Source organism: Bubalus kerabau, chromosome 4 (assembly GCF_029407905.1).
Source record: "Bubalus kerabau isolate K-KA32 ecotype Philippines breed swamp buffalo chromosome 4, PCC_UOA_SB_1v2, whole genome shotgun sequence".
Classification (NCBI taxonomy): domain Eukaryota; kingdom Metazoa; phylum Chordata; class Mammalia; order Artiodactyla; family Bovidae; genus Bubalus; species Bubalus kerabau.
This window is the reverse complement of record NC_073627.1, coordinates 20,042,344-20,053,980: the sequence shown is the minus strand read 5'-3', so window position 1 is coordinate 20,053,980 and position 11,637 is coordinate 20,042,344. Positions and strand designations below refer to the sequence as shown.

At 60.3% G+C, this 11,637-nt stretch overlaps 1 protein-coding gene across 2 annotated transcripts; it reads right to left on the bottom strand.

Annotated features, from left to right (window-relative positions):
* Positions 1 to 107: 107 nt before the first annotated feature.
* On the bottom strand, positions 108 to 10,262 carry FAM171A2 (family with sequence similarity 171 member A2). 2 transcript variants are annotated; one of them, XM_055579876.1, is made up of 8 exons: positions 10,027 to 10,262; positions 6,457 to 6,684; positions 6,135 to 6,227; positions 3,496 to 3,654; positions 3,223 to 3,402; positions 3,002 to 3,118; positions 2,750 to 2,921; positions 108 to 2,108 (listed from the first exon to the last, which is right to left on the bottom strand). In XM_055579876.1, the coding sequence occupies exons 1-8, from the start codon at positions 10,142 to 10,144 to the stop codon at positions 635 to 637; spliced, it is 2,541 nt and encodes an 846-aa protein (XP_055435851.1). In that variant the 5' UTR covers positions 10,145 to 10,262; the 3' UTR covers positions 108 to 634. The 2 variants fall into 2 exon arrangements, with proteins under 2 accessions (XP_055435851.1, XP_055435852.1); XM_055579877.1 differs by having other exon boundaries at positions 2,750 to 2,876.
* Positions 10,263 to 11,637: the final 1,375 nt, after the last annotated feature.

The following is an 11,637-nucleotide window of genomic DNA, read 5'->3' as shown; positions in this document are numbered from 1 at the left end:
ATTTGGCCACTCTGCCTGCCCTCCCCCAGGAGGCCCCTGAGCCAGGGTCCCCATCCAGTGGCCACATTCCCCAACCCCAGACCACAGAAAGACACAGAGCAGTTCATCTCACGTTTTATATTTGCTGTTGCCCACAGTGATCCCATCACATTACTCCCTAGTCCCCGGAGCCGCCCCAGCCTCCAGTCCTGTGACATCGCAGCCCAGAGGTGGGCCAGTCAGCAAGCAGCACCCCCTCCCCTCCCAGGGGTCCGCTAGAACGCCCCCTCCCTTCCCGGCCCTCAGGCTAGCAGCTGAGGCCTCGTTGCCCCTCCTGCTTTCCCACGATAGAGCTTTCTATGTACAGCCACGTTTATACAGGCACTGCTTCCCCCCACCCAGCCCTCCTCCCCAGTACCTCCCATCGGGGGTCTGGTCCCCCCTCCCTCACCTCCCTCTCGGAGGCAGACACGGGTCCCTCCCAAAACATTACCCAGCACATACCACCGGACAGCTCCGCAGGGCCCCGGGCCCCTTTCCAGCCGGGCTGGGGGCTAAGGGCGAGGGCCCCCGCGGCCCCCCGGAGCGCGCACCCTGGGGGCGGGCCCGGGCGGAGGGGGCGGGGGCCGGCCCAGAGGCGGCGCCAGGCCGGGCGCTACTTGACGTTGAACACCATGAGCGGCCGCTCCTCCCGCCGCTGCCACGGGCTCTTCTTGTCGCCCGCTTCGTCGCCCACCTCCGCCCCCAGCTCGTCCTCCGGGCTGGTGAGCGAATCGCGCCGCAATTCGCTGGCGCTGCTGCGAGAACTGTCCCCGCGGCTGCGGCCCCTCCCCCGGGGTACCGTGGCCGCCCGGCCCTCGGGCGCAGCCACCTCGTCCAGCAGCGGCGTCAGCGAGTTGTCCTCCGGGGAGCAGAGGCCCGTGCGGCTCTCGCTGCTGCTCGGCTCCGTGTCCTCGCTGAGCGCCAGGCGCGGGGGCGCCGGCGGGGGCGGCGGGGGCGGCGGCGGGGCTGCGGCCGGGGCGCGTTCCCGCTCCTCCCGCAGGGGCCGCCGGCGCGCCGGCCGCGCCTCGTGCACGTCGACGCCCGAGTCCAGGCTGGCGTCCGTGCTGCGTCCGCCGCCGCCCGCCTGCAGGTCGATGTACGAGTGGCGCACTTGCGAGTTGGAGCGCCCGTCGAGGGACACGAACCAGGCGCGCGGGTGAGGCTTCACGCCCAGTTCCAGCAGCTTCTTCTCGGTCAGGGCCTGCAGCTCTCCGTTGAGCTGCGCCATCGTCGACTCGTTGAACAGCACCGGGATGGTGACCGAGCCGCTGACCGGCGCCGAGCGCCCACTCCCCCAGCCCTCGCCGCCACCACCCCCGCCGCCCTCGCCCCCCGCGCCCGAGTGGCCCGGCATCAGAGGGCGCTGGGGGTCGGGCTGGGGAAAAGGACGTGCGGGGCCGGGGGCCGCGCCCTCGGGCGGGGCCGACTCCTCGCCTGCCCCCGTTGCGCCCGCCTCGCTGCCTAGGCGCACGTAGTGCGCGGGGATCACCAGGGTGGGCATGACGTTGCGGTAGACGCTGTCCTTAAGGTGGTCGATGGAGCCACAGAAGATGAGCTGCCCAGCCTGGCTGAGCGACGGCGGCCGCGCCAGCTGGTCCACCGACTGCGACAGCAGGAAGTCGGGGGTCTTGCTCTCGGCCGCCCCCTTGTGGCCCAGGTAGTGCTCGAAGGGCGGCGGCGGCGAGGGCGGCTCCTGCAGAAAGGCCGGGGTCCCCGGGGGCCCCCGCCGGTACTCCTCCAGGCCTGGCTCCAGCCCGGCGGGACCGTCGACGGAGCGGGCGCCCTTGAGCCCGGCGCCCTCGCCCCCGCGGGCACCCGTAGGCTCGGCGGCCGGGCGACTGGCGGAGCGCGGCTTGGCACGGAAGAAGTCGTCCCGGGAGCCGGTCAAGTCCCGTGAGCTGGAGAAGGCGGAGTGGAGGGGCCCTGGAGGTGGAGCCTCGGGGTCTCCCGACGGCGCGGGCTCCAGGGATCCCCCACAGATGAGGTGGAGTTGGGACATCGAGGTGGCCTGGTCTCGTTTGTTACCGTCAGAGGGGCCGGAGAGCTGCAGCTTGCGATGCTGTTGCCTCGGCTTCAGGCAGCGCCTCCTGGAGACACGGGGGGCAGATCGGGGTGTCAGGAAAGGGTGCGGGTCCCTGACCCTGAAGTTGGAAGATGGGTTTGGGTATAGTTGGAGGGGTCCTAACAATGCCTGGGACTCAGGAGAGGATGGGGAGCCCAGGTGGGTCCTGGGAGAGGTTTGTGGACAGAGTTGGGAGTGTCTGCGGGAGGTCCAGCAGGCAGCGGTATCCATCTGGGTCCCACCTCGGGGTAAACCGCACTCCGTGGTTCATGGCAGGTGCAGTGAAAGCCAGAGAGGAACTTAGGCCAACCAGGGGCATGTGTGGCCTCAGGTCCCCTGGAAGTGGGGACTGGGGTGGTAGAAGCAGCTGTGGATGGTCTCTGGAGGGGCCTGGCCTGCAGCTCCTGCCTCCTTTCCCCCCAACTTCTCTGCAGCTCCTGCCTCCTCACCCCAACTTCTCTGAAGTCACCAGTCTTTCTGTCTTTACATATGCATGTGCATATGCATTGCCTTCTTGGCAGCACCTTAAGAATCCCAGTGGTGTTTTATGCATCTCTAGGGCCCCAACACCTAGCTCAAGACCAGGCATGGAGCAGGCCTCAGGCCATGGCTGGAATGAGGGGGCTTGGGCATCAGGAGGCAGTGGGAGGGGATCGGGGCACTCACCGACAGTAGTAGACAAGCAGACACAGCAGAATGAGTACGAGCAGGGCCAGGGCTGCCAGGATGGTGAGCAGGAAGATAGTGTGGTAGGTGCCGATGTCCTGGATGCCCGACGTGATGGTGACCAGCCCTATGCCAGGCGAGGGCTTAGCATTCCCAGGGGTGGCTGTCCCTCCTGCCGTTCAGAAGGAGTCCATTCTCCCCGCCTCCCCTTCTAACACCGCCCCCGGTCCCTGCTGCCCCCTCAACTCTTACCAGCCGTGGGGGAGGCCATGGCGGCTGCCCAGTACCCCAGCTGAGGGGAGACGAAGGTCCAGTAGAGCTGCTGGCCTTCCTTTCGGATCACACCTGTGCCGTTGCGTACCCACAGCCCTGGGAGAGGCAGGGCTTTCAGCATACTCAGTGTCCCCAACTTGAGTCCCACTTTTTTCCCCAAACTCCAGGCCCTGCACACACATCCCCCGCCAGGCACTCACCACTCTTGGGGTCGAACCTCCAGGCTGGAATGCTGGTGCCCACAGCGAGGGCACGAGGTTCCGAGGGCACTGGCAGGGATAGGTGAATGGGGCCTGAGAGCGGCACTTCTGTCCCGTTACCTGCCAGCAGGTGCACGCTCACAGCGGCCACGGGCATCAGCTCCAGCCAGGAGCCGTTGCCTGCAGGAAGGGGACACAAGGGCTGAGGGCTAAGTCCTGGTGGTGGTGGGGCATGGCAGGGGGAATCCCTTCCGTGGCTGGCACCCAGCATACCTGAGCTGGAGGCCTCCGTGCCCAGGAAGGCAGGGAAAGCCCGCATTTCCTGCTGGGTGCTGGCAGGTGTGAGTGAAGCCCAGAGCTGGCTGTAGGTAGAAGTAACGGGCAGGCGGGCAGCCCGGCGCTGGAACTGCACCCAGGGCTGGGAGCGGGCACCTGGAATGGAGAGAAGGGCTGCAGTGGCCTGGCCAGGGACAAGCTGCTCCAGAGACCAGAACAGAAAGCAAGTATCTGAGGCAGGGGTCCCCAACCTCCGGACCACGGACAGTACCTCCTTGTCAGATCAGCAGTGGTGTTAGATTAGGAAGAAAGTGCACAATAAAGGTATGCATTTGAATTATCCTGAAGTCACCCCCAAGCCTGGTCTGTGGAAAAGCTGACTCCCACAAACCATTCCTTGGTGCCAGAAACGTTGTGAACCACTGATCTAAGGAGAAGGGGAGCCAATGGGTCAGAACACGTGGGAAGGCCAGGGAGGGTGGTAACTTGGGGAGAGAACTGGGCAGGCTTAGAATGGTAACTTTGAAGGGGCAGGAACCTGAAATCTGCTCCAGTAACTACTAGACACACAGGGCTGTTAAGCACTTGACATGTAGCTAGTGGGACTGGGGAACTGCATTGATTTCTAACTCTAAGAAGTTTAATGAATTTTTAATTTATTCAAATTTAAATAGCTACATGTGGCTCCTGCATTTGACAACTTAGGTTTTGGGTGTGTGTCTGTCTGTCTGTCTTGAAGCAGAGGGAATGTATAAATAATATTCCAATATAATATGGTAATGGCTAACATTTACTAAGCTTTAAGATATGCTGGGCACTGTTCTAAGCAGGTTACTTACATTAACCCCTATAATTAGCACAACAGCCCCTGAGGTAGGCGCCTTTTATTATCAGCCCCATTTTAAAGATGCAGAATTAGAGGCAGGAAAGGTTCAGTAACTTCCCCAAGGTCACTGAAGCCTGATCGAAGCCCAGGCAGTTGGGTACCAGGGCCCCTCCCCTCACTCACCATTACATCCTGCCTCCCTCTTGAAATAGCAGGGTGCAAGGGGAGCTTGCCCTGCCCATCTTGGAAATAGTCTGTGGAGCCCTGCAGGGTGAGTAAGACTCAGGCAGGAAAAAAGTGGGAAGGAACTTCTCAGAGGACTGACAGGAGGAAGGCCTGGGGCATGAGGCGACTGGCTGGTTGGGGGAAGACAGGTGACTCGAGTGGGAGGCTAGCAAGGCAGCCAGCAGTGCACAGGCTCCTGGAGGGCGCTGCCAGCTTTGTGAAAGAGTCTAGGCTTTCTACGGAAAGCAGTGGGAGCCGTGGGAGGGCTTTCAGCTAGGGGGCAATGAAGGGTTCCTCTGGCATTTTAGAAACCTCCAAAGACATTTTAGAAGCCTCTGGTTCAGGATCAGAGAGGAGATGAGCAACCAAGAAGAGTAATGTAGGGACAAGGATTCAAGCTAAGAATATAAATTGGGGAAGGGAGGCACCCTGTTCAGAACCCACGTTGGCTCCCCAGTACTAGCCAGATGGAAGCTACCCTCTGCCTGGCTGCATCAACCAGTCTACACCAGGCACCCCTCCTGTACAGCCAGACCAGAGCACCCTTACAGTCCCTTTCTGCCCCTGCATCTATTTTTTGGGGGGAGGGGGCAGGGGGCGCTGTGCTGGGTCTTCTTGTGGCTCATGGGTTCTTCGTTTCAGCGTGTGGACTTTCTCTAGTTGCAGTATACAGGCTCTAGAGCACATGGGCTTAGTTGCCCCATGGCATGTGGAATCTTAGTTCCCAGACCAGGGATCGAACCCACATCCCCCGCATTGGAAGGTAGATTCCCAACCACTGGACCACCAGGGCAGTCCTTGCCCCTGAATCTCGATTCTGCTCCAGTGAAGGTGCCTTTGCTCCCTCTTCATGAGCCCACTTGCCCCACAGCTCCCTTCGCCAGATCCTCTCACCCTGCTGTTGTCCCACGTGGAGGTCCTCTCAGTATTGAACACAGCTGCCCTCCACTCCACGGCCCTGCCTGCTCTGTAGTTATTTCAGGGTTTGCAGCGTTCTGTCTTTCTGTTTGTCAGTGAACTCCACAAGGCGAGGAGCCAGTTAGCTCTTCCTCACCATTGTCCCCCAGCATGACACAGTACCTGGCACAGCACAGGGGCTGCAGCAAGTATCAACTGGGTGAGACCAAAAGTCTAGGGGTGGACAAGGTCCACTGCAGGATTGCTCCAGGCCTCGCACTTGATAGGTGTTCTGTGTCTGTGGATTGACCCTAGTATCGAACATAGTCGGGCACCCAGTAGGTGCACAAGAAGTGCTTGTAGATCCACTGAAGACAAGGTGGCAGGAAGTAGGAATTCTAATGGTAGAAGAGGGAGAACAGAAACCACGAGAAGCCCCCCAAACAGCAAGCATTTATTGACCACCTTCTGTGCCATTTTTTGCCTGCCTGATACCATTTAATCCTTAGCTCAATTTGACAACATAGATCCTATCAATATTCACATCTTACTGAGGAACTAACTGAGGTTCAGAGAGGTTAAGTGACTTGCCCAAGGGCACCCAGCCAAACTGTGGCAGAAGGGAGCACTCTGTACCCAGGTCAGGGAGTGGGTGGAGGGGAGGGGACTGGAGCAGGGAGAGTCTTACCAGGAGAGCCCAGCAGGATGTGCACCAGGTCCTCATAGAGGATGAGGGTGGCCGGCCGCTCAGGGAGCAGGTAGAGGCTGACTGACGCATACACTGCAGGAGGGGTGGCCTGTCAGCTTCAGAGAAAGCCCCCCTTCCCCAGGCCGGGCACTCCCACCATCTGAATCCCAGTGACTTCACCCTCTCTCAGCCCCTTCTGCGTACCCCAGCCCAGGCAGCAACTGCCAGAAAGCCTGCCCCTCCGCCCCCAAGAGCTATTTTGGGAAGGGGCTGATGGGGTCAGCTGCTCCCCCCGCCCCACTCCAGCTGCCCCTGCACTCACAGGGCAGCTTGTCAACACGCCAGGGCACAGAGTTGGTGAGGAAGCCAGGGCGGGCAGCAGTAACCAGCACCCAGGTGCCCAGGCGGTAGCTGAGGGGCAGTGTGGCCACGCCCTCTGAGTCCGTGGTGCCGGCCGCCAGCAGCATCCGGTTTCCAAACACATCCACTGAGGCCCGGGCCAGGGGCACCAGCTCCCCGCTCACATACACCTGCACCTTGATCAGGATCTCTGTGGGCAAGATCGGGTGAGGGGAGTAAGGAGGAGGGAGGGGGGATGAGAAGCCCAGGGGGGGAGCCTCAAGATCAGAAGAGGGAGCTGTGGTTGGGAGTGGCTTTGGGACCCAGGCTAGACAAGGTATTATGAGCCAACATATATAGAGCCCTCATGTAAACCTCACATTAGCCTGTGAGGTAGGCGGTACTATTAACATATTTCATCAAGTCTAACACATGCACATTTTGACATTTTAACATTCTGAACTCAGGCTGTGCCTAAGATTGATGATGTCATAATTCTAATCAGCATTTTTTTTTTTGCTGGCACATGAAATAATGGTGTATCTTACAGTCAGTGATTCATTAGACCCAATAAAATATGCTTGTAGCCCATTTTATAGCTAAGGAAACTGAGGCTCAAAGGGTTTAGATTCTTGCCCTACAGTTAAGTGGGAGATCTGGGATCCAAACCTGGGAGTCTGTCTCTAGACCCAGATCCTTAACCACTGGACTCTATGGGAGTGGTGTCAGGGAGAGGAGAGGGAAGGAGAGCTGAGAAAGGATGAATAACCGGCAAACCAGGGATCTGCAAGTGGAGCAGAGAGGAGAGTGGTCAAGAGTCAGTCATTTGGAAGGAAGGAAGAGGAGTTGGGGCAGAGTTTGGGTTCTCAAGAAAAAAATCAAGAAAGGGACACCAGCAGGCTAGCCATTCCCATCATTCAGCCTCTTCCCAGAATCCTGTGCATGAGCCTGTCTCCCTTCAGATTTAGGGACTCACACAACCCCTGAGCTCCAACAAGTACCCCCTGACCCCTCCCCCTCACAGGGACTGCCAGCCCCCTCCCAGCTGGTCAGCTACAGCCAGTCACCATGACAACGCCCTCATTCTTCCCAGGCGATGGGCAGTGAGCTGGGGCCCTGGCAAGGGGAAGGAGATCTGGGGGGCTGACACAGGCCCAAGGGTAACCAGTGTGGAGGGGGCTGGGAAGCGAAGTCTAAGTCTTTCTTTCCAGCCACTTGGCCCCTGGCCCCAGGATGGTCTGGCCAGGATGGGCCTGCAGGTGTCCTGAGCTCAGAGGAGCTGACAGAGGAGGGACCAGGCCAGAGTTGTTCTCATGGATTTGCAGCATCCTCTCTGACCCATAGCGCTAACTCCCCTTTCTACTCAGCGCAGTTCTTCCTCAAGAGCATCCTCACCCCTCTCTTGTTGCTAAGAATGGGAGTAGGTATCTTGCCTGAAAAGGTACAGAGGCCTCAGTGTGGCAGCCCCGGGGGAGTGGGCGAGGTGCTAGACACAAACCTACGAGAGTCCAGGTGCAGAAGGACGAGCCCGGAACTGCGGGCAGCAGGGCACGAGGAGGCCATGGGGCCTCCTGGTGGAGCCTGACACGCAACAGCGACAGGTGTCTCGTCTCAGGCTTTCAACCAACCCCAGGGCCAGCGCCACGCCTGCCCTTGGCATCCCGTCCAGCTGTTCGCCTGAGCCCACCTCCCTCTCGCCTCCCAGGCCAGAGCCCAACTCAGAGGGTGGGTGTGCATGCACTCGACCCTTTCCTGCTTTCTGGTTCTCCTGGGTACTGACAGCCTGTCCACACTCCCCCTCTCCCCACCACCACCCAGCAGGAATTCTGAGAAGCCAGAGGGGCCTGCAGGCTCCCCACCCCTGCCCCGGGCTAGGAGCAGCTGGATGGAGCAGCTGGGAAGAAGGGACCTGGGAGTCTGGAATATGGTCATTTGAAGGAATGCCTTGGGTTCAAGGGCCAGAGCCTCAGAAAAGGGGAGGGGTCCCAGGGAATAAGACAGGGGTGGGCAGGTAAGGCCTGAGGAGGCATCAGTGCCAAGCTGGGGAGGGGGTGGGCAGGTGCCTAGTAGAGTCCCCCTTTCTTCTCAACCTGGGCCCCAACCAGCAACCTGGGAGAACCCCCTCTTCTGGCTCATTTCCAGCCAATTCCCTGGGCTCCCTCCCTAGGCGTGCAGCTCTTGAGGAAGAGGCTTCCTGAAAAAACAGGGCCCCTTCCTACCTATCAAAGCCTCCACCCCTGCAGAGCGGAGGGGAGACTGAGGCCAGGGAGATCCTTCCCCATTCCTCCAAGCTTGACATTCCACCCAGGATCCGCCTGTCCAGGCTTCAGCCCTGCCCCATTCCAGGAGGAAATCCGACCCCCTCCCTTCATCCGGACCTTACTTCCCTCATCCAGACACCACCCACCCCCCTGCTTTTCCTGCCAGCTCCTTGATGGAAAGGCAGAGAGTAGAGAGCACCATGTCAGGCCGGGATGGGGCTCAGAGGCAGGAGTGGGGAGAACAGTGCCTGGGGTGGTGGGGTCAGGGGCTAGGAGGCAGGCGCAGGGCTGGGGTGGGGTGGACGCCCCTGAGAACCCTGGCATCGGTAGGGAGTCATGGTCTAGCCCTCCCGCCCTCTCCCGTGGCAGGAGCCAGCCCCGCCCCCACCTCACACTCCCACCTGGGCCCGTGAGACGCTGGGAGGGTCTCCTCCACTGCGATGGAGAGGTAAGAGGAGGAGGGGGTGAGCTGGGGGCGGGCTGGGACAGGAGTGGCTGGAGACTTGCTGAACGGGGACCCAGGCACCTGCCCTTCCAGCCGACACTGCCCACAGCCAGTTAGCCAGCTCAGCATGGCTCCTCCACCAACCACAGCCCTGCCATGCGCCTTGAGCTGGGAATCAACGTACCCCTTTTTCCAGACAGCCCCCCAACTGCAGCCCCTCCTCCATCACGGGCCAATCGGTGTTTCTTTGGTGCACCCCAAATTCTGAACCTGGGGGCCGGCGGGGGGCTGTCAGGCTCCAGGGCGAAGAACCCCATTCGAGCAGCCAATCCGCCCACCGTCTCACCCACTCCCCCTTCTCCCCTCCCCCCTTCAAACCCAGCTCCAGGCGCCCAACCCCCGTCCGGGCCCAGGGTGGCAGCCGCTGCCTGCGCCCCCAACCCAGCGGGGTTCGGGAGCGAGGAACCCGCTGGGGGCTGCGGAGCGGGCGCCCGCCCCAGCCCGCCCCTGGGCGGGTGTCTCCGATAGACAATGGCTCAGGCAGCAGCGCCTCGCGGACCAGGAGGGAGAAAAACAAGGCGGGAGGGGGCGGTGGCGCGGAGCCTGGGGACCCCGGCCCTCCCCATTGTGCCTCCCCGAGACCCCCGTCCGGCGGTCTCCCTCTCTCTCCCTCCTCTCCCCTGTAAGCGACGACCCCAGGTCGCCTAGCTCCCCCCACCCAAATCCAGGGAATAGAATACCCCTCAATTCACAAGCGCCGCGAAGAAGGGGCTGGCGGGCGGGTCCCGATCGGGGGTAGTGGGGGTACGCAGGCCCAGGATCAGTGCCCCTCCCGGCCAAGACTCACCCTGCGGGCTGGGGGGCTCCGGCGGCGACTTGCCGGGAGCCCGGGAGGCGCCGCCGAGCAGCAGCCCCAGGAGCGGCAGCAGCCGCGCGAGGACGCTGGGGCCACTCGGCGGCGGCATCGCGGGGCTCGGCCCGGCCCTAGCGGCCCATGGCTCCCGCCCGGCCCCGCTCGGCCGGCCCCGCTCAGCCCCAGCTCAGCGCCGCGCCGCGCGGCTCGGGCTCCCGCTCTGGCTGCGGTGGCAGCTCAGCGCGATTGTCTCCGCCCGGAGTCGCCGCCAGCGCCCCCTGCAGGCGGCGCCCCACCCCCGCGGGCCTCCGGGCGCCGCCCCCTCGATGCCCGCAGCCCACTCCGCAGCCCCCGCTGCGCGCCCAGATCCCTGGCTGCAAGGGAGTGTAGCGAATAGGGTCCGACCACTGGGGTTCTCGGAGTTCCAGAGCCCTCAAAATTGGGTGCAAAATTTGGGTAGGGAGAATTGCTGTTGCTTACAACAAAGAGTTGCTCATGAGTGTCTCCAAAAACTGTCAAGAACTGCGCAGTCCTCTCCGCACAAACAACCTGCGCGGTGCTGGGAAGGTAGGGCGCAGTCCCATGGGGGAATAACCCCGGTCCGGGGGTTCTTGTCTAGCTTCTTCCTCCTCTTGAGTTCTAAGCAAGTTCCTTAGCCTTCTGCTCCACAGCCTTCCTTTAAGATGAGAGTTGTGGTAATCTCTGCCTTGTAGGATTATTGTAAGGATTAAAAGAGATAATGATGTAAAGGGTGCTTTACTGGAGCGCAACAGATGTTGCTGTTGGCTCAGGGTGAGGTTCACCCTCGGGGTGAGGCTCACCACTGCCCAGTAGTATATCCATCCCTGGGCAAACCGAATGATTAGAACCGCACGTTTGAATCCCGCACTGGAAGCTTGCCCTGGCACCCACCAATCTCTCCTTCTTTCCAGTTTCTGGTCATCTTTATCATTCAACTTGGTCAAATCCTCATCTAATCTGCATCTCTCTTCTGGTTTTCTTTTGCTTGTCACCTTCTCTTTCTCACAATATGGTGCCCTGAAAGGGCCTGGACACTTAGGGTAAGGAACTCCCTGTCTCTCCAGAGGTCAAGCTTTTTTCCTGGTTAGGGGCCTCTTTTGGGTCTCCTGTCAAGGACACATAATTATGAGCTTGTGAACAAAACCACCTGATTGATTCTTTGTTTCCCTCCCTCTCTCTCTCATTCTCCCTTCCTTCCTCCCTCTATCCCTTTTTCTTTCTTTTTCACAAATTTCCATCTATTCATATTTCCCCCGTCTAATTCTTATGTAACCAATTTTTTTTTTCACAACCTCAACACAGGATTTAGCACTCATTCCTGGTGAATTTCATCTTGTTGGTTTCAACCCAACTTTACAATCTGTCAAGGCTGCCTTGAATCTGCTTCATCACCCATTGTATTGGAGCTGCCTCTCAGCCAGCAGCCATCTGCAGGGTGAAAGCAGCTTTGCTGCCTCCATTCACGGGACTCATGACAATACCAGGCATCCCGAGGATGGAGCTTTGGGATGCCCCCACAGAGATTGCCTCTGCTTTATCAAAATTGTTCAATTTTAAATCCGCATCTCTATCATCCAGGTCACA